The 23244-nt window shown below is 40.5% G+C and overlaps 1 protein-coding gene across 1 annotated transcript in view; it reads right to left on the bottom strand.

The window, feature by feature from the left end:
• The window catches only part of LOC122809647 (lysosomal protective protein-like), a 475524-nt gene that overhangs the window by 115616 nt on the left and 336664 nt on the right, over nucleotides 1-23244 (bottom strand). Inside the window, exon 7 of the mRNA XM_044081292.1 lies at nucleotides 9915-10070. Within this exon, the coding sequence (XP_043937227.1) occupies nucleotides 9915-10070 (156 nt within the window). The remainder of the gene's footprint in view (nucleotides 1-9914; nucleotides 10071-23244) is intronic.

The following is a 23244-nucleotide window of genomic DNA, read 5'->3' as shown; positions in this document are numbered from 1 at the left end:
TGTGGGATAGGTTTTCCATGGTGTTTGTAGGAGAAATGAATTCAATGGCCTATTTATTTGGAAATGGTTTGCTTTGAAATAGCCTTCCCCTCTGCCCCTGCAGCAAATACCACCAGCAGTTGATTAGATTTCCTTTGAGGTTTAGTTCTGTCCAAGTAGAATCTAAGTTGTCTATGCATGTCTAAGGAGTCCAGAATCCATTCCCTTTTGTTCTGTGGATTAGGAAAGAAGGTTGGCAAATGTATGGACTGATTAAGGGCCACACTGGATACCACCTTGGGCATGAGGGAGGGATTGGTCCTGAGGGACACCCTGTCTGCATAAAAGATGATGAAAGGCTCCACTGCCATGAGGGCCTGTAATTCAGATACCCTTCTTGCTGAAGTGATTGCTACAAGGAAAGCTGTTTTCCAAGAAAGGCATTTTAAGTCTGCAGTGGCAGCTGGCTTGAAAGGAGGAAGTATGAGCTTTTCCAATACAAAGTTGAGGTCCCAGGCTGGAGTTGGAGCTCTCATGGGTGGTCGTAGATTTTTGGCCCCTCTGAGGAACTGCTTAAGCAGTGGATAACAGAAGAGGGGTGGTTCTGTGTTATAATGAGCTGAGATGGCTGAGGCATGAATTTTGATGGAGGAGAAAGACAGGACCTTATGAAGCATCTCAGTTAAGTATTGTAAAATCTGAGGTAAATTGGGCACTGTTGTGCTCATCCTTTGAGACTGGTTCCAGGCACAGAATCTTTTTCATTTTTCAGTGTAAGACTTTCTAGTACTAGGCCTCCTTGCCTCTAAAATGATATCCCTCACTAGTTTACTGAGGGATGGTAAAGGAGAAATTATGTAATTAGCCAGGCTGCTAGATTCAGTGTTTGAAGCTGAGGGTGTAGGATTTGGTTCTCCTGCTGAGACAATAGAGTAGGAGTCTGAGGCAGGTGCCATGGGACCAACAGTGACACACTGCACAAGAGGGGGTACCAGTGTTCGCATGGCCAGTCTGGTGCAATCAAAATCATCCTTGGTTTGTCTTGTTTGATCTTTAGTAGTACTTTGGAGAGCAGAGGCAGAGGAAGAAAGGCATAAACTGATAGGTTTTTCCTGCCGAAGCTCAGAGCATCCACTTTCCAAGCTTGTTTGTGGGGAGTCCTTGTGCAAAATTTGTCCAACTGATAGTTCTGGGGGGAGGCAAACAGGTCTATATCTGGGCTCCCTCATTTGCTTGTCAACATGTTGAAAATCCTTGGTTCCAGTTTCCACTCGTGTGGGTCCATGAGGTTTTTGCTTAGTTCGTCTGCCAGTGTATCTAGTTTTCCTGGCAGGAACTGAGCTTGTAGATGCACCTGATAGCTCAGGGCTGTGTTCCACAATGCCATGGCTAGTCTGCAGAGGGGCTAAGAATGTGTATCCCCCCTGCTTGTTTATGTACCACATAACAGTGGTGCTGTCCATCTTTATCATTAATTGTCCTGGAAGAATGTGGTCCTTGAAGGCTGTCAGAGCATTCTGTACAGCTAACATTTCTTTTTGATTGATATGCAGGTGCATTTGACTTGGGTTCCATTTGCACTGAATGCACTTCCCTGCCAAATGAGCCCCCATGCATAATCTGATGTGTCTGTCGTTAGGGTTTGGGCGGCAGGGGGGTGTTGTAAATGGTAGTCTCTTGTTTTGGTGGCAGGCCTCTGCCCACCAAAGAAACTCTAGGCGTAGGCAAGGTATGTTAGGAATCATTGCTTCTAGATTCTGAGAATGTTGGCACCATAGGCTTTTTAGATAGCATTGTAGTTTCCTCATATGCAGTCTTGCATATGGAATTAGGAGAATGCAGGAGGCCATGAACCCCAAGGCTTGTAGATAGTAGGGGTTTTGTGGTCACTTGTTTGAAGTAGTTTGTCAAATAAATTTGTTACTCTAGCGTGAGGTAAGCCATCTGGGAAGTGTATTCAAGCTTGTTCCCAAGAATATAATTTGCTGACAGGGTACCAGGTGTGATTTCTTTAAGTTTATGGTGTACCCCAGACACATCAGCACCCTTTGAACGAAGTCCAGATGATTCAAAAGTATGTCCTGGCTTTCTGCCTGAATTAAACAATCATCCAGGTATGGGTATATTTGAATATTTCTTTGCCTGCAAAAGGCAATGACTGGGGCTAGGCACTTTGTGAATTCTCTGGGCGCAATAGATAAGCCAAAGGCAGTGCAGAGAACTGGTAGTGATTGTAGCCTGCTTTGAAGCGTAGGTATCTTCTGCAAGATTCACTGATTGAGATGTGCAGGTATGCTTCCTTTACAATGAGTGTTGCCATCCAGGCATCTTTTCCTAGCATGGGAAGCAACTGGTGAAGTTCAGCATCTTGAATTTTGGAATCACCAAAAAGGTGTAGACAGGTCCAGGATTGGACGCCATGAATTGTCCTTTCTGGGTACCAGGAAAAGTCTTGAGTAGAAACCTTGTCCTTTTTCCTCTTCTGGTACAGTTTGAATAGCCTTTATGTTTAAAAGAGAGAGTATTTGCTTTTGAACCTCTGCCCATTGATTTGGGGGTAGATCTGGCCAACCGTTGGGCACTGGCAATGTGTGAAAATGAAGCCTGTATCCTTGGGACACTATATTTAATATCCATTTGTCCTGGGTAATGAGTTCCCAGTTTCTGGCCTGCAGACCAATCTTTCCCCCTAAAGGAGCAGTCAGTTGAGAAGTGCTTGGAAGTTTTAAAGTCAATTCACTGAGACAGTGTTCCATAAGGGGGAGTCCTACTACTCCCAGATTTGGTAGCAGAAGCCCCCACTGCTTAGTCTTGTGCGTACCCTGGGCATGAAACCTGGGGTTTCTGCTGGGACTGGGTTTGGATTGAGAAGGCCTGGAAGGAGCAGGAAAGGACCAATTCTTAGAGGGCCAATGCCTAGTAAATCTTGGAGGCTGAACTTGTAAGAAATCTTTAACAATCTGCATAGATTTAGCTTTATCTTCCATCTTTTCAAGAACTTCCTCAGCTTTATTGCCAAACAGCGGCCCTGATTTAAGGGAGCATCCAACAGTTTAGCTTTAACATGATCAGGCAAAGATTGCTCCTTAAGCCAAGCATGCCTTCTGAGTACAGACCCAGTGACAGCAGCCCTGCAAGAGGCCTCTAAAGAATCAAACCCACATTGCAAAGTATGTTTTCAACCTGTTCAGCAGAACACATCAAATCCTGTAAATCCTTATTTTCAGCACAGTCAGGAATCAACATATTCTGTTTAAGCAATCCAATAATATGCTGCTGATACATTAAGATATGAAACTGACAGTTTAAGGCCCTAATGGCCAAAGTTGCAGAAGTGTAAACCTTCTTACCCCATCTATCCAGCACCCTGGAATCTCTATCAGAAGGGGTAGGATTTTTGGCAGTAGAAGCCTTAATGCCCTTGGGTCCCTGTGAAATAGTCTCTGAATCCGCAATAGGATTTTTAAAAAGGAACTTGTGACTTTCAGGAGCCCTGTAATATCTGTCAGGTTTTCTGGGGGCAGGAGGCAAAGAATCAGGGGACAAACTAGATTCCGAAAAGGCATCATCAACAATGTCTAGTACAGGAGGTATAGCTAAAGGCCTATATTGAGACAGAAGTAAGAAGTCACTAAGCCTCTTTTTTGAATCAGAGAAATCCTGGCTTTTCCACTGGAAATACTCCCTTAGAGTGTGCAAAGTTTCACCAAAAGAGAAATCTTCTGGAGGAGAAGCAGATGGAATAGAGTCCTCTGCATCAGAATCCTCATAAGTAGATAAGGGTAAATCCAGATTATCAGAAGAATCAGAAAAATCAGAATCCTGGTCAGAAGATTCATAAACAAATTCAGTCCCAGGTCTCACAAAAGAGAAAGGTTGGCTTCCCCTGATTAAAGTTATAAGGTCTTCAGCCATTCTTATCATTTGTTTTTTAGGCCTAGAGGCCTGAGCATGTAGCCTGGGCATCAGTTTTCTAGGAAAGGTTCGAGGTTTAGGCCTTAAAGAAGAAGGAGGAATCAGTTTAAAATGCAAGTCCGTAGCTACGGCCTGAATACACCCTCAGAAGCCGGTGCCTGCACACCCATCCAAGGTAGAGACATCTGCAGGTTCCACAGTTGAAGCATCTTGCAGCATACCAGACTCCAAATGGGTCTCAGTAGAGGCCTGCGAGTCAGAAGTAGTGGGTATCAGGGGCTGCGAAAGTGCCTCACTGAGTACCGGCGAACTGGCGACTGGCTTAGGAGAAGTGTCGTCGGCAGTTTTGGACCTAGACGGCCTGTCTCTGTCTTTATCTTTGCGCTTTTTTGGAATACCGGTAGTTGGATGGCTTACCGACATTTCTGGATAATTGAACTGAGAACCGAAATATTTAGAGCCAAAAATATACAGACGACGGATAGTGCGTTGATTAAATAAGGCACAAAACCGACAGCAAGGTACGTCGTGGTCAGGGCCTAGGCAAGTAATACAGTACGAATGAAAATCTTTGTGAGGTATTTGCTTTCCACAAGTAATGCAATTATTAACTTTTACTGACATCGGTAGCAAGAAAAAGTTTCCCCAACGAGGTACTTAGCTTTAGTTGAAGACTTTGGTTCTGAAACTCGAAAACGAAAATTTCAGGAATCGGCCGACCGTCACTTGCGAACTGCTTCTTTTTTGGACACTGCACGGCAAAAAAGACTGATGTAATGGCATCAGCTGCATGTTTTATACCCCTGATGACCTGACGTCATGGAAGAAGGGACAGCAACCGATGCAGGACCCAAGACTTTGTTAATCAGGCCGACTGAGGGCTACTGCAAGCAGATAACCCAAAAGTGATGACTGCAACAGTGAAACATGAAGAACATCTGGTATACAGTTCAAAAATCCCGAGTGCATCCATGCAAGTCATAACTGCATCCCATTTACTCTCTTTTGGGGGTCATGCTCCATTTTTGAGAAATATTCTGTGCACAAATCTTCTTTTCTTTGAGTTTCATCACAAATCCATTATATGCATATATAATTATGAATGAATAAATAAGCATATGGACAGTACTACTTAAGAATTAACTGTGTTTTTTTTTTTTTGGGGGGGGGGCGCTGTTCCATTCCTAGACCATTTCATGTCCAAATCCTCCATTACTACTTTTCTCCACACAACAGGGAATATAACTAAACTCCATAACTACAACTTAATGTTTTCTGCCGTTCAACACTGGTGACAATTCTGAAAAATTGCATCTTATGATAAATATCATTATGTGAGATTCCTATTAAGAAGACATGACTGCCACATTAAGGAAATTCTTCAAATGCCTCAAAGGTCTGCCCTTCTGGTGAATTATGTGCATTTATTTACAATGAATTGACAATGATATGACCAGATGGCTTAATGGTTAAGGTCTTTGCCTCCCATGCACAAGGTACAAGGTTCGATCCTGACCTCTGACCAATGCCTGTTTGGAGTTTGCATGTTCTCGCTGTGTCTCCATGGGGTTTCTCCCATGTCTGAAAAACATGCTGAGTGTTTCCATCTCAAACTCACCAATGAATGGAGCTGTGGGCAGCAGCACAGACTCTACATGTGCCATATAGGGGGAAGAGTTGTACAGACCAACCGCTTTGGGCATCTGTTGTGGTGCGCAGTATCCTCAAGATAGGAGAACATGGATCACAGACTGCATGCTGTGGCAGGGCTAGCCACTTGACAGTGTAAAATATGGCTGTAGGTGATTTGGTCATGTTGACTAATGTTGCCAAAAATGGGCATGGGTAGTTACCGGTGATAAGTGGGTTGAGGACCCGGCCTACTCTCACCCACGCCAGGGACCCTTGCTAACAGTGGGAAGGGTATATGTGCCCCTATTGGCCAGCATGCACCTGCCATAAAGCCCAGCAGCTCTGGGCCAATAAGTTACTGGCTGGCCGGTGTCTAGTTGCCCAGCCTGGGTTACCTGGGATAACTCTATTGAGCAAAAGCTGGATGTAAAACCAACCAACCTGCCAAACATGAACTGAGAATTGCTATGCTTAATGTAGGTTCACTGACAGGATGCAGCTTGGAAGTGGATGAAATAATGATATGGAGGAGACTGGACATCCTATGTATCCAAGAGATAAGATGGAAGGGGAGTGCAGCAAAGCCACTTGGGTTGGGATCCAGACTCTACTACTGAGGTGGGGGACAGGCTAGAAATGGTGTAGGAATTGTGGTGAGAGACAGGCTTCAGAAGGCAGTGAGTGATATCATCAGAATTAATGATAGACTCATGGCAATCAGATTCCAGTGTAATGATGGGGTAGTATTCATAATCTCAGCATACACCCCACAGCAGGGTTCTGATAGTGAGGAAAAGAGTGCATTCAGACAGCAGTTGCAGGACTACTAGATAAAGCAGGACAACATTAATTGGTGTTGATAATGGGTGACTTGAATGCACATATTGGGACACACAGAACTGGATATGAGGACCGCCTGGGTCCACATGGGTGGGGTAACAGGAATAAAGAAGGAGAAGCCATTCTAGACTTCTGTCTGGAAAATGGCTTGATAGTAGTCAACACATGATTCAGAAAGACAGTCACAAGATCACATACAAGAGTAGTTAACATGCAACTCAGGTAGACTTCCTCCTAGTAAGGAAAAGGCACTAGGGTAGAATCCATGATTGCAAAGTCATCCTCAGTGAAACAGTTGGCCCACAGCATAAACCATTAGTTGCCACAATCAGCTGTAAGCAGTGGTCAGAGAAGGCTCTAAGGTCAACAGAGACCAGGCTGAAGACCTGGAAGTTGACTGGAGAGAAAGTTCAGCAGTTCAAGGAATTACCCAGGGCTCTAGCACCCCAAAAAGAGGAAGAAATAGGTGGAGTTGAAGAAGAGTGGCAGCGCCCAAAAACGGCATGTGTTTAGACTACAGAAAAGATATGTGGCTGAGCCAGGTATGGAAATAAGGTACATAAGGAAAGCTGGTGGTGGAATGCAGAAGTCCAGGAATCCATTAAAAGAAAGAAGGCGTGCAGGAAGAAATGAGAGATAGAAAAGACTGGCCAGGCTAGGAAGGACTACTGGTTGGCTAACAAAGAAGCTAAGAATGAAGTTGCAATAGCAAAGAATAGGGCATCGGAGACATTGTACCAACTTCTGCACTGAGTGACTCAGTAAGGGGCATAAAGAAACTATATCAGGTTGCAAGGCAAAGACAGAAAGGTAAAGAAGATAGTCAGACACCCTTCATAAGGGATGCCAGCAACAACCTGCTCACCAGTCCACAGGACATCAAAGGCAGATGGAAGAAGTATTTCCAGCAGCTTCTTAATGAAGAAAACCCCACAGAAGCTGTACTGGCCCAGAAACAGCCTACAATGAGAGAAGAAGAGGAGCCCACCTTAAAAGAAGTAAGAACAGCACTAAGGAAAATGAAGTCAGGGAAAGCAGCAGACTCAGATGAGGTCACAGCAGATATGATAAAGACGCTGGGTGAGATAGGGGAGAAATGGCTCCTAAGGGTACTAATAGCAGTGTGGAGAGAAAGGCGTATCCCAGATGACTGGAGAATAAGCAAACTCGTTCCAATGTACAAGAACAAAGGGGACATCCACAACTGTGGGCAGTACAGAGGGATCAAACTCATACCACATTGCATGAAAGTTCTGGAGAGTGTGATTGATAAATGGATACACAGAGTAGTAGAATGTAAGATGGGAGATAAGCAGTTTAGATTCAGATCAGGGTACAGCACAACTGACCCGATGTTAGCACTGAGAAAGATACTTAAGAAGAAGCTAGAGAGGAGGAGAGAGTCCAACTAGGCATTCCTAGACTTGGAGAAAGCATATGACAAGGTCCCAAGAAAGCTAATCTGGGCAGTACTGCGGTGGTTTGAAGTCCCGGAAACATTAGTAGAATTAGTGCAGGCTATGTACAAGGACCCAGTGACTCAAGTACGAACGGTGTTCGATCTCACAGAGGAGTTCCGATTGGGAGTGGGTGTACATCAGGGTTCAGCTCTGAGCCCACTGTTGTTCATACTGGTGATGGACTACATTAGCAAACAGGTTGGAGGGGACAGATCAACAAAGCTGCTGTATGCAGACGATGTGGCAGTACAGACAGACTCTGAGCTAGAACTTCAGCAAAGGATAGAAGAATGGAATGAAAATCTGAAGGCACATGGGATGAAACTAAGTACAGATAAGACAGTCCTAATGGCAGCAAACTGGGGAAATCAGAAGAAGCTGAGAGTAGAGACCGAAGGGAAGATAGTGGAACAGATAAACAGCTTCAAGTATCTGGGAGGGGTGGTTGAGGAGAAGGGTAGTCTGAATGAAGAGGTCAAAGCTAGAATCAGAGGGGCTGCAGCCAACTAGCACAGAGTATCAGGTGTAGCCTATGACAGAAGAATGCCAAAGAACCTTATAAGTAAGGTGTACAAGACAGTGGTGCGACCAGTACTACTGTATGGTACAGAAACCTGGGCAGTAAAGGCAGAACAGTTGAAGAAGCTAGAGATGATGGAAATGAAGTGCCTGAGAAAGGCAGTAGGATGCACACTGTGGGACAGATGAAGAAATAAGGACATAAGAGCAGAAGCCAAAGTAGCTCCAATTGCAGAAAAGATCAAAGAGAACAGATTACAGTGGTTTGGACATGTGTAGAAAAGCAGAAGACAATCTGGTGGGGAAGATTTGGAACAGCAAGGAAGAAGGTAAGAGGAAGTTAGGACATCCAGCAAAGAGGTGGATGGATTGTGTGAAGGAAGATCTGCGACAATCAGGCATGAGTGTTGAAGAAGGCAGGAGTGTGGCACTAAATCGAGAGAGCTGGCGACAATTAACACAATACCCTGACCCCATGTAGAAAAAAATGGGGAAAAAAGGGGCTGATGATTATTTACAATGAATTGTGCAGACTGAACAAACACCGCTGTCTTCCTGAGTTTGAACGAGAGACAGACTTTTGTTAACTTCTGCAAATGTACCCAGTTTAACCAGATCTGTCTTATTATGTACAAGAATTTCACACTGTTTGGATATTGGTAGCCAGTGACAGATGCCTTGGAAACTTGTCTTTGAAAAAAGATGCCCAAGACTGAAGACCCCTTCATTCATTCATTTGGCTTAAAGGATGGGATGTAAATAAATACTGACATCACATACCTATGCAATATACTTTTCTTCCTGCCCTTCTCAGATAAACAAGTATAACGGCACTGTTGATTGGGTGATGTAATTAAATATCTTCCTGATCTGAATGGTGGCAAGTCCTACAAAAACCTAGTTTGGCAGTCAACATCTGGTTCTTTTGACAGTCAATCTTATTTCTCAGCTTTGAACATCACAGTTAAGAGTTTTGCTCTTATGACAATGGGATGACCAACTTTGATACTCCTGCTGGGCTGCCCACAAAACTCTAAAACTGGTACTTTGTACAGTGGGAAGGGATAACCATTAGTAACCAAGAAGTGCACGCCATCTGCATCTACATGACTCCACAATAATCTACACAGAAGATTAAATAGATATTTTAAGTTAAAAAAAAATACATTTTCTATTAACTCAATCTAATATCAGTCAGATTTATTTGCTAACCAAACAGCTCATTCAGGTTTGAGGATGACTTTTTGTTTGCTTTTACTTTCACAGTTACTGAATCGTAAAAAAAAAAAAAAAAAAAAACTTGCGGAGTCTTGTGAGACATTTTCTCAGTACATGCAGTAATTGTTTGCTCATTGCTTAAATCTGGCTGTCTTTGACCAGTTAGATCACACAATGCTTGTTAGCTAATAATTTTTAAATTCCATATTGCTCTGTACTCTTGTCTCAGTTTTGTATAGTTTTCTCTTGGCATCTAAACTTTTCACTTGTAAAAAAAAACAGCAGTCTCAAAGAATAAGGTTTATTGTAGATTGTAGTGAAATCCAGTAAAGGTGCTTCATGTCAACTTACCACTTTGTTGGGAGGGGTAAACTGATAAAAACGGAAAAGAAGATTTAAGCTTGTGTGGAAACGTTGATATCGTGCTCCTACCCAACCAGGACAGTCCTTGTATAAGGAATACATGTTTAGTCCAATGTCATATGTGACCTGAAAAGCACGGTGAATCTGTATGTACATTCAGGGAAAAAAAAAACATTTAGAGTGAATAACTGAGCTTACAATAAATGCACTAAGTACAGAGAAATCATGCATTGTTCATTAACATACACATCTGAGATATAACATTACAGAGTGGGGACTGGTACCCTCAGAATGGCATTTTTACTGTTGTTGTATATGATACGTACCATTTTATTTCTGTAATTCATTCCAGCTGACCTTGCACATGCTTCGTTCTTTATTGAAAAATTGTGTTCCCCAGCTAAATTGGAACAGTAATATCTAATGAGTTGGTCTAACCCTAGTCTGTTTCAAGGCTGTTAATGCTACAAATGGTTTGGTGCTCTATGGCCAGCATTTAAACATTTCTATAAGTTCATAGGTAAGTAGTTGGTTAGCTGCACTTGAGGGCCATTTTAAGACTAGCCAATTTCTTTTTTATGCTTGAATTAACCTATCCCACTTAGTTAGAGTTGGGACCATTAGTTATACTGCTTAAGGACTTTGTCTCCCATGCACAAGGTACAAGGCTCGATCCAGTCCTCCAACCAATGTTTGTTTGGAATTTACATGTTCTCCCTGTGTCTCTGTGGGGTTTCTCCCACTTTTGAAAAAAATGCTGAGTGTTTCCATCTCAAACCCACCTAAAAATCGAGCTATGGGCAGCAGCACAGATGCTAAATGGTGCCCTATAGAGGGGAGAGTTGTATAGACAAACAAGCTTTGGGCATCTACTTTGGTGTGCAGTATCACGAGAACACAGATCACAGACTTCATGCCATGGCATACCTAGCCACTCAGTGTAAAAAAATATGGCTCTAGGTGATCTGTTCATGTTGACTAATGTCACCAAAATGGGCATGAGTATTTGCTGTGATAAGTGGGTTGAGGACTCAACCTACTTTAACCTATGCCAGGGACCCATGCTAATGGTGGAAGTGGTGTATGTGCCCCTTTTGGCCAGTGTGTGCCTGCCACAAAGCCCAGCAGCCATGGGTCAATAGGCTAATGGCTGCCTTGTGTCTAGTTGCCCAGCTTGAGTTACCCGGGATAGCTTTGTTAAGAAAAAGCTGGATGTAAAAAACAATCAACCTGCCAAACATGAACTAGGAATTGCCAAACTCCATGTAGTTTCACTGACAGGATGAGGCTTGGAAGTGGATGACATGACAGTAAGGAGGAGGCTGGACATCCTATGTATCCAGGAGACAAGGTGGAAGTGCAGTGCAGCAAAGCCACTGGGCTTGAGATCCAAAATCTACTACTCAGGAAGAGGACAAGCTAGAAATGATGTGGGAATTGTGGTGAGGGAGAGGCTTAATCATAGGGCAGTATTCATAATCTCAGCCTGTGTTCCACAACAGAGTTTTGATAGCGTGGAAAAGAGCACATTCTGATAGCTGTTGCAGAACCTACCAGATAAAGCAGGACAACAGGAATTGGTGTTGATAATAGGTGACCTGAATGCACTTTTCGGGACAGACAGAACAGGATATGAAGTCTGCCTGGGTCTACATGGCTGGGAAAGTAGGAATAAAGAAGGAGAAGCCATTCTAGATTTCTGTCTGGGGAATGGCTTATTGGTAGCCAACACATGTTTCAGAAAGAGAGACGTTCACAAGATCACTTGCAAAAGTGGCCAGCACACAATTCAGATAGAGTTCCTCCTGGTAAGGAAAGGGTGGGTACTGGGATAGAATCAGCGATTGCAAAGTCATCCCCAGTGAAAGAGTTGGCTCACAGCATAACCCACTAGTTGCCATAATCAGCTGCAAACAGTCATCAGAGAAGGCTCTAACATCACAGAGACCAGGCTGAATCCTAGAAGTTGACCAGCAAGAAAGCACAACAGTTCAAGCAATTAATCAGGGCTCTAGCACCTCAAGAATAAGAGGAAATAGATGGAGGTGAAGAAGAATGGCAGTGCCTCAAAACAGCATGTGTAAGGGCTACGGAATAGATATGCGGCCAAGCCAGGTATAGAAATAAGGTATATAAGGAATTCTGTGGTAGAATACAGAAGTCCTGGAAGTCATCAAAAGAAAAAAGGCATGCAGGAAAAAGTGAGAGAGAGAAAAGACTGACCAGGCTAGGAAGGAATACTGGTTGCTTAACAAAGAAGTAGCTAAGAAAGAAATTGCAATAGCAAAAAAACAAGGTATTAGAAGCACTCTACCAATTTCTGGAAAGTGATTCAGTGGATGGCACAAAGAAAATCTATCAGGTTGCAAGGCAAAGACAGAAAGATAAAGAAGATAGTAAGAAACCCTTCATAAGGGATGCCAGCAACAACCTGCTCACCTGTCTACAGGAAATCAAAGGCAGATGGAAGAAGTATTTACAGTAGTTTATGAAGGATGAAAACAATTTATTTATTTATTTATTTATTTTTTTATTTAACATTTGTTGACCGGGAAAGTCCGACTTGGTTCCACAGATCCTGTTTTCAGCGGAGGCCCGGGGAGAAATGCTCCAGACGCATGTCTTTAGAAAGTGGGAGGAAACCGGAGTACCCGGAGGAAACCCACGCGAACACAGGGAGAACATGCAAACTCCACACAGAAGGCACTCCGGCCGAGAATCGAACCAGAGAACCTCTTGCTGTGAGGCGACAGCATTAACTGCTGCACCACTGTACCGCCTAAATACAGAAGCTATGCTGCCCCAAACACAGCCTATGATGAGAGAAGAGGAAGAGCTCACTCTAGAAAAACTAAGAACAGCACTAAGGAAAATGAAGTTGGGGAAAACAGCAAATGAGGTCACAACAGAGATGATCAAGATGTTGGGTGAGATACGGGATAAATGGCAGTATGGAGAGAAAGACATATCCCAGACAATTGGAGACTAAGCATACTAGTGCCAGTGTTCAAGAACAAAAGGGACATTCACAACTGTGGGCAATACAGAGGTATCAAACTCCTGTCACATTGCATGAAAGTTCTGGAGAAGGAGACTGATAAACAAATACGTAGAGTAGTAGAAAGTAAAACTGGAAATGACCAGTTCATATTCAGATCAGGATGCAGCACAGCCAACCCAATGTTTGCAGTGAGATAGATACTTGAGAAGAAGCTAGAAGTGAGGAAGAGTCCAACTGGGCATTTTTAGACTTGGAGAAAGCATATGACAAGGTCCCAAGAAAGCTGATTTTTCTAGCACTGTGGTGGTTCAAAGTCCCAGAAACACTGGTAGAATTAGTACAGGCTAAGAACAAGGACTCGATGACTCTAGTACAGTGTTCTGTCACAGTGAGGTTCCCAGTGAGAGTGGGTGTGGATCACGGTTCAGCTCTGAGCCCACTGCTGTTCATACTGGTGATGGACTATATCAGCAAACAGGTTGGAGGGGACAAGTCAATAAAATTGCTGTATGCAGATGATGTGGAATTACAGGCAGACTAAGCAACAACGTTAGCAAAAGATAGGGGAATGGAATGCAAAACTGAAGGCACAAGGAATGAAAATGAGTACAGATAAGACAGTCCTAATGGCAGCAAATGGGGGGAATCAGAAGACGCTGAAAACTGAGATAGAAGGGAAAACAGTGTTACAGGTTAACAGCTTCAGGTTTCTGGAAGGGGTGGTTAAGCAGAAGGGAAGTCTGAATGAGGAAGTCAAAGCTATAATCAGAGGAGCTGCAGCCAAATGGCACAGACTGTCAGGGGTAATACATGACAGAAGAATGCCAAAGAAGCTGAAAAGTAAAGTGTACAAAACAATGGTGTGACTGGTACTGCTGTATGGTAACAAGTTGTACAGTAAAGGCAAAGCAGTTGAAGAAGCTAGCAGTGATGGAAAAGAAGTGCCTGAGATAAGTGGTAGGATGCACACTGTGGAAGAAATGAGGACATAAGAACAGAAGCAAAAGTAGCTCCAATTGCAGAAAAACGTCAAAGAAAACAGACTACAGTGGCTCAGGCATATGTGCAGGAAAGCAGAAGACAATCTGGTAAAGAAGATTTTGGACAGACAGAAAGAATGCAATAGAAAATAAGGTTGTTCACCAAAGAAGTAGATGGATTGTGTGAGAGAAGATCTGTGACAATCAGGTATGAGTGTCGAAGAAGGTAGGAGTGGCACTGAATAGGGAAAGATGGCGACAACTGACACAACACCTTGACCCCATGTAGAAAATGGGAAAAAGGGAGAAGATGATGATGATCAAGATGATGGCTTGGTTAGAGACTAGCCTTACCCATCTCAAGGTCAATAATTATATATTATCCCTAATGACAATAACTGGGATCATACCATAGATAATTTGAGGGGACACATGCATAGGATAAAGCATTTAGGAGCTGCCTATGCCCACTGGTATTACAGGAGGCAGTCCTGCTGTAAATATTCTGTCTCATCCATAGATCCAGGTTGCACTTGAATATGGACAGGGATGAACTTTTTTATGTGGAGGGGGAGTCTGTTCCAGAGCAGCAGTACTCACTGCAAGATGTACTTGTCCCTTCAAATCATTCTTTTGATGCTGTATTAGAGGTTTATATCCCCAGACTGAGTATTTCTTATGCCATTTGACTTTCTGATGTGCAGTAAATCCATCAGTATTGGGTCAGAGGATGCCTTTTATGCCAGACACAGGTCACATCTTGCAGGATACCAAGTACAGTGACAGGGCTTTGAGTCAGTCCATGTAAGGCATGTTATTTAGGCCTTGTATCTTCTAGTAAGGTACCTTTGTGGGCATTCCAGCTGTTGCATGTTTCTGGATAGATACATGACAAAGGGGGCATTATAGTCAATGACTGGTCTAATGAAGTCTGAGTTAAAGGGAGATAATGACATCCCTAGCTATAGACACAATCCCTTTGTGTAAAAGCTATGCAATATGGAAGGACTTTCTTACAACAATGCATACATGTTGGCCAAAAGTTTGGTCACTGGCCACATAAGTTCTCAAATGCAGAACAACTGGGTCAACACTCAGGGGCATATTGTTTATGTGATAGTTCCCTGGGGTAGACAACTTCCCAAAGGATACAGTAAATAACTTTTCAACATTTAGTTTCAGTCCATGATTTTGGCACCAGTTAATTATTTGGAGCAAACCTTCCTGTAGGACGGCAAAGTCATTTGGGTATTCAATGACTGCTCCTTGTTTGATGTCATCTGTAAACTTAGTCAGCCAGAGTCCTTTGATAATTGCTTTTACTTCAAAAAAGCAGATGCCAAACAGGAGAGGTCCCAGCACAGAACCCTGGGGGACTCCACTAGAGACTGGTCTCTTTGTGGAGATAACTTCCCATATTTTGATCTCCTACATCCTGTCTGTGAGCTAGTTGGTAACCCAGAGAGTGACATAGATGTTTACTCCAAGTGTATTTAGCATTTCTACAATGCCTGAGTGGGGAATTCTGCAAAAAGCTTTGGCCAGGTTGAGATATGCAGTGTGTAAAATTAGCATTTATCCATTGCTTTAGTGACCGTTTAAAAAAATCCACCTAGATGAGAAAGCACGACCTGCCCTCGACAAATCCAAACTGAGACAGGTCCAGTGTTTGGAGGTTCCCTGTGTCCTGATTGATTAGTTCCATGACAAGTATTTCCATGGCTTTGCATATGAGGTTGGCCAGACTTGTGGGTCTGTAATTACCTCGGCCTGTGGAAGGTCCTCCCTTATGCAGGGGAATGACTGTAGTTGTTCTCCATTTGCTTTGTGCAAAATCTGTATGGTGGGTGAGAATGAACAGTGTTGTTAGGGGTGTGGCTAAATCTGCTTCATACTATTTAAGATGCATCCAGAGATATTGTCAGGACCCATCAATGGAGTACTTTTAGCTTTTGATAGCACTTTTAGGACATGGTCTTGTCTGATAGATAGAGGCAAGCCAGTTTCAGTTATATCTTGAGGGAAAGTCCAAAGAAATGGTGCTACAAGTGCTCAAAAAGAAAACCAAATAAAATAAAAGAGCACAACGTTGCGAGTCCACAATACTGTTTTAATATTAAAAATAATAAACCAAAATTGTTAAGCGCTTTCATCAACTAGTATGACTTCTTCAGAACAAATTACCATTGAAAATTTTCACATTTAAATACATGTTGCTGGTTAGTCATTGGTTCTAATCCAACCAACTCCATCAATGAAAAATCACAACTCCTGAATATGTAAACACCAGTTAATTAAAATAGAATAAAATTATTTTACTCAGTAATGAATATAAAAAATCAAATATTCTCAAGACATAAATAATATAAAATATAAAATACTAGTCCATTAACATGAACTCATCATACTAAAAGTATATGTAAATATATTCACAAATATGTTTGCAAATGTCTTTGATATTGCTAAACTGAGTCTGCCTTTTCCTTGAGAATTGGCATTATAGTGATATGCTCGTTGAGCCCTGGTGGATGATCAGCAGCTAGCCTTAATTGCCACAATAGCTCCTTTTTGTACAATACATTTTGCCAATCCCCACCCCTTGCTTCCACTGTTACAAATTCAAGTATACCAAACTTAAAACATGTAAACTTGGTACATAAAATACTGTGTTTATATAATGCATTAGCATCTTTGTTGTTTTTAATATCATAAAGATGTTCATATATTCTAGTTTTGAACATTCTCTCTGTCTTCCCTATATAAAAGGAAGAACAGGTGTTACACCTAGCTATATAAATTAATTTGCTGAAACAACAATTGCTATTTTTTAAAAACATGACTTTTGTTTTTATTATCAAGAGAAATAGAAGTATCTTGTAATATATAAGGACAACAGGAGCACCTGCCACAAGGTTTACTTCCACATCTTTTACCCTGTTTATTGTTGGAACCAAAGCCTGCTTCTAACAAGGACTTCATGTTAGGTCCTACCTTTGTAGAAAATATGGGTTTATCACCCAATATATGGAATATCTCAGTATTTGTTTTAAAGATATTCCAATTTTTTTATCAGAATTCCTTTAATCTGAGAATACAAAGGACTATATTGCACTACACAAGCTTGTTGGAAGTTAGGTGTATCCTGAACTATCATATCAGTAGATTTGTTATCAGATCCATCTCCACCAGTGCCTAATAAGGGTATATAAATGTTACCCCATTTATTAAGTACATCCATAAGTATAGGATCAATGAAGTGTCCTGGATACCCTCTTTCTAAAAACATATCCCTTAGATTTTTAAACTCTGTTATAACATCATTTTTAACAGTTGTCATCCTAGCTATTCTTATAGCCTGACCCTTTATAATACTTTTTTTCTGATGTATAGGATGGTGACTAGTATAATGCAAATAGTTATTACAAAATGTGTTTTTACGGTAGATTTTGGAGATGAAACCATCCTGGCCTTTAATGATCTTAGCATCCAGGAAATTAATTTCTTGTTTATCAAGACTGATAGGTGAAATTTAGATATTCTGTAGTTTGATTCAAATACTGAACAAACTTGATTATTTGTTCTTGACATCCTTACCATAAAATGAAAATATCATCCAAAAATCTGCCGTAATATATAACATTGGTGGAAAATAATTCATTTTGAAAAACATACTTGTGTTCCCAACCCAGGAGAACTAAATTCGCATACAAGGGAGCTCAGGCTGCACCCATAGCAACCCCTTTGAGCTGCTGAAAATATTCTCCTTCAAAAAATATGTAATTATTTTCTAATATAATATTCATTAGTTCACATATAAGTAATACGTCATCTTGAGTCAAAGACGAATAAGTAAAAAGTACATCCTCAAACAAACATAAACCTTCTGCTTTTGGAATACAAGAAAAAAGGTCCTGCACATCTATAGTAAGAAAGAAAATGTCAACTGACCATAATTCTTTCTTAATTTGTCCTAAAAAATCCCATAAGTCCTTTAATAAGTGGGGGAATTTATTCATAATATGCTTCAATTTTTTATCCACATATACTGCTATATTATGCGTTTTGGAACCTGCAGCTGCTACGATAGGTCAAAACGGTGGCTTTTTTAGGTTCTTGTGTATCTTAGGTATTCCAAAAATCACTGGAATCTTGGGATATTTATTCAGTAGAAAATCATAGTCATCCTTAGATATTCTCTGGTCCATTAAATATTCATATAGATAACTATCTAGTCGATGATATGAAATATATATTTCATTTTTGGAACACAAAGAATAATTATCTGCTTCAAATAGTATATTTTGCATATCATTGGTATAATCTTCTGAACTATATAAGACAACCCCACCACCTTTGTCAGGTGTCATAATTCTTATACCCTTGTCTTCCTTTAAGGTGTTTAAAAGGTTCCTTTCTTCAAGATTTAGGTTAGTAAATAATCTTCTTTTCTCTCCCCATACTTTATATAAATCATCTTTAACTAATTTTTCATAAGCAGTAATATCTTGAGAGAAAGACAGAGGGGAGACATTTATTGGCCAGTAGGTTCTCTATATCTTCAGCCTTAATGTTGGTAACATTGTTCACAATCATCTCAGTGCATTCCTGCTTTGTACTTTTGAGAATATGAACATAACTAAGAAATGCCTTGTGACTGACTTTGGCTTGGGTAGCTACCTTAGTCTCAGACTTGGCGTGGTGGATTTTATTAAGCTCCTGAGTTGTTTTATTTTAGTCACAAGGGCTCTAACATTCTGGAAATTACTGTTCTTACTTTTGGTCAAAATTCTTTTTTTTTTATTTTACTTATTTATTTATTGACATTTGATTACTAGGAAAGTCCAACTGGTTAAAAGTCAATTTTCAGCAGAGGCCAGATGAGAAAAGCTCCAAAGTATTACAAAACATTTTAAGAACAATAATTTTACAGAGTTTAAAATATTACAAAAAACAAATACAGTTTAAGTAATTACACCAAATTAGACATATTATGAAAACATTGCTTCACAATAGATACAAGTTATATGATAATGATTTAATAGAGAAATTTTAGCCCGTTTATAGTGAAATTAAAGGTAAGTTAGTGTAGTACAAACAGGAATTCCAATACGAAGTGAGAGAAAAGCAGACTTATTTTATTTTAGAGAAAGCTGGGGGAGAGAAACTGATAGAAGTAAGGAAGTGGGTGAAGAAGGGAGAGTAAGGAAATGTAAGATACGAATAGGTATTTGTTCACATTTAGGAATATAGTTTATTCTGGTGCTGAGCAAGAACAAAGACAGCTTTTGGCTAGGAAGTCTTTCAGAATGTTTTTGAAGGCTGGCAGGGAGGGTATTGACTTGATGGATAGAGAAAAGGCATTCCAGGCCTTAGCAACATGGTACGAATGCTGACAATACCCACCAGATTTGATAGGTTTTTCGATAGACAGGAGTTTTTGGTCAATGGATCATAATGACTGACTGGGAACATAGTTGTAAAGAATTGTTTATAGTGCTGGACAGGCAGATGGATGCTAGATAATTTTATAGGTGGTAAGAAGGCTTTTCAATGCTATACAGTGGTGGGTTCTGAAAGGGGTATTTGGTGCAAATTTAGCACCTCTGTTAAAACATTGTTCAAGTTTTGATTTTTAGGATGCCTCATGGTGAGTAAGGATAGAAGCAACATAAAGAAGTGTGTGGAGGAGGTAAGTAAAGGCAAGTGTAGCTTTAGTTGTGTCATTGAGAAAATTTTTGGCTCTCTAAAGTATCCCTAGTTTTGCTGAGTTTTTCTTATGACATTTTGTATATGCAGGTCGAATTTAAGATCATCATCCCTAAGAATTTGCTATGAGAGGTAACCTCAATGGTTGTATTATCAAGAGAGAGGACTTTAAATTGTGTTTTTTCATGGGGCAGGGATTTGGGGAAAAAAGTATTATTTTTGGGGTTTTTTAGGGTTGAGCATGAGTTGTGAGTTATAGAGCCATGTTTCAGTTGCTGTTAAAGCTTCCTGAGTAATTTTTTGCAGCTGTATCATGTTGTCAGATGTGCAAATGAGTGTGGAGTCATCTGCATACTGTATTAGGGAGACACGTTTTGTGGATGTATGGAGGGTGTTGGTGAGAATAATAAAGAGAAGGGGACCAAGGATAGAGACTTGTGGTACACCAGTGGTAACTGGGAGGTTTGGAGAGAGGGTGGAGGGCCATTTTACTGACTGATACGTATTGTATGGGTAGCCTTTAGGCTGAGAGAGACCTAATGAGAACATCTGAAGTAGAAGTTTGCTGTGATAAACTGTGTTGAACGCTTTAGAAAAGTCTGGAAATAAGGAAGAGACTAGTTTGCCGTTATCGCTAGCGCTATTGATAGTATCTTTATAGGTTAGAAGTGCAGTGTTAGTACTATGAGAAGGACAGAAGCCATGTTGTGTGGGGGATAGGAGTTCTACCTGCCAGAGATAGTCTAGCAGTTGTTTTTAAATACATTTTTCAAGTATTTTGGAGAGGTGGGATAAGATCGCTATAGGTATAACTTTAGTAACATCTGTTGAATTTACTCCTTTGTGCAGAGGAATAATATCTGACTTTTTCCAGAGAGAGATGGAATGTGGGATTCCTGGGATGAAATATTTATAAGGATTGAAACAGGGTAGGCAATGTTATCGACTGCTATTTTGAGGTATTCACTTGGACGCTCCTCAATTGAAGTAGAACATTGTTTGAGTTTGAATAGCTTTACACAGGATGTGAGCACGAGTTTGAAGGTGAAATTGGATGTGGAGATATGTGGTTATTGGGCAGGGATGGGATTAGATGTTGGGGAATCCTTGGTTAGAGATGCTATACTATCTATGAAATAAGACTTGAATTGTATTGCGGTTTTGAGTGATGAGTTACTGGGAGAGGGGTTAGGGTTAAATTTATGGCCGGGATGCATTAGTTCTTTAATGGCTGTCCAGAATTTTTAGGGTTGTATTTACTATTATTCTGAAAGTTATTGTAGTATAGTTTTTTTGTCTTCATTAATTTGGTTTTTAGTATGATTGCAAAGCATTCTGAAGTTGTCAAGATATTGTGGTGATTTCTATTTTTGCTATTCTTTCCATGCTTTTTCCTCTTTGATGCATTAGCATTCTACTTTTTTTGGATACTGAAATAGCATTATTTGTTTTTAGTGTCTTCCTTCTAGAAGGTACAAGGAAAATTGGGAGCAACGGGTCTTATAAAAAGAATCTACAATCGTATTTAGATACGGAAAGTTGTACTGAATTCATTTACAGCATCATTTAAGGGGACGATTTTTAGGAAGTTCCAGTTAATAGATGATAGGTTAATAATGAACATTTCTGCGTTAAACTTGGAAAGGTTTGTGTTGTTTAATTAACATGCTGTTTAAGTGGATGTGTGAGATGTCTTTTTTTTAAATTTCTCCAAATCTTTTGGGTTTCTAATACCATGATTGGAATGGACCCAATTCCTAATTCAAAGTACGATAAAAGTTCATGAAATTAGTATTGTTTCAATCTTTGATGTCAGCCAAAAGTGTTCTTCGCAGCACCCGCAATGTGCTCAGTAATGACTCCTTCTGCAATTCGTATGGGTTACATGGGTTGGTAACATTTCTAAATACGATTGTAGATTCTTTTTTATAAGACCCATTTGCTCCTACTACTATTGGAACTGTCTGGGTATCTCTCCACATTGCTCTCATTTCTGCCTGCAGATCCTGGTATTTTATGACTTTGTGTCACTCTATATGCAAGACACTGTAGTCACTGGGTGTGGCAATTTCAATGATCAATGGTACTTTTGTCTTCTTTTCTTGGACCACTGTATCCGGTTTTCTAGCATCTATCTTTTGAACTGTTGGTAATGGGTGATCCCATGTGATATAAAATTCATCATTTTCTATGATGCTTTGTGGCTCATGTTTCCAGTGTTTTTCATTCACTTCAGTACCATAATGTGTGCACAATCCTCAGTGCAACCAGTCTCACCACGTTATTATGCCTTTCAGTATACAGTCCTTCTGCCATTAGTGTGTGGTAACCAGCAACAAGGTGTTTGACTGTTTCCAATTCGGTTTTACAAAACCTACATTTGTCTGTTTCTCTCACATGTTCAATGGACTTTGTAAACCAGCATGTACGTAGCCCACTGTCTTGGGCTGTGAATATTAACCTTTCATCTCTTGGTTTGAATTTGCATCTCCTTAACTATTCCTGCATTCATTCCTGATCAACATGAGGTTCTTCCAGATGTTTTCTATACTTGCAACTATATTTATGCTTTTTGCACATTTCTTGCCTTCTCATCTCGTCCTAGTTTTTATCTACTTCTGGTTTGATTTCCATTCCTACTTGAGGTGGATATGCTTCTGCTAAATTAAGCAGAGATGTTACCTTAGATTTATTCTCATGTTTCAAAACATTCACTACATTTGGATCTTCTGAGGTCAGTAGATATGTGTGAAGTCCCATGATTGCAGATCTATACATGTAGTCAGGTTCAAGGAGGCCCATCCTTCCTTCAGAATGGGGAATATATAATCTTGGTATACAATGATTTTTATAAATCATTGGGTGAGCATGAAGCATCCTTCTTGTTTTAGTATCTAATCTATCCAACACATTTTGGGGCCAGTCAATCATTCCAAAACTGTAAGTTAGGACAGGAAGAGCAAATTGGTTTATAGCTTGGATTTTGTTTCTGGATGTCAATGTTGTTTTCAATATTAATTTAAGTATTTTAAAATATTCCTTACTGAGATTTATTCACATTTGTTCATATTTTATTGCTGATCCTTCATCAATTCCCAAGTATTTATACACTCCCTCTTGCTCAAGTTCTTTTATATCACATTCTTGTCCCAAACTGATGTTTTCCTGTTGGTGCAGTTTTCCTACTTTAAAGGTTGCTTTTGCACATTTATCAAGACCAAATGACATTCTGATATCATCTGAAAAAGTTTTGACAACCTGCAACTGTGCTTTCAGTTCCTCATCTGATGAGCTATACAGTTTTAAATCATCGACAAAGAGAAGATGAGAAGTCTTTAGACTTTGTTGTTTTCTAGAAGCCAAATTGTAGCCATGGCGTAAACTGTTAAGTAAACAACTTAATGGGTTAATGGCAATGCAGAATAGCAACGGTGGCATAGTCACCCTGGAATATCCCCCTTTGAATTTTATCTCTGGGATAATAATCTGTCTTTTATCATGGCTTAATTGCAAAGTGGAATGCCATTGTTTCATGGTCACTGTAATGTAGTCAATCAGTGTAGGGTGTATCTTACACATTTTTAAGCACTCTTTTATCCATGAATGTGGGATACTATCAAATGCTTTTTTG

The sequence above is a fragment of the Protopterus annectens genome, chromosome 8.part0 (genome assembly GCF_019279795.1).
Source record: "Protopterus annectens isolate FY-2018-M chromosome 8.part0, PAN1.0, whole genome shotgun sequence".
Taxonomy (NCBI): domain Eukaryota; kingdom Metazoa; phylum Chordata; order Ceratodontiformes; family Protopteridae; genus Protopterus; species Protopterus annectens.
The sequence above is the reverse complement of the archived record's forward strand: the minus strand, read 5'-3'. Positions and strand labels throughout refer to the sequence as shown.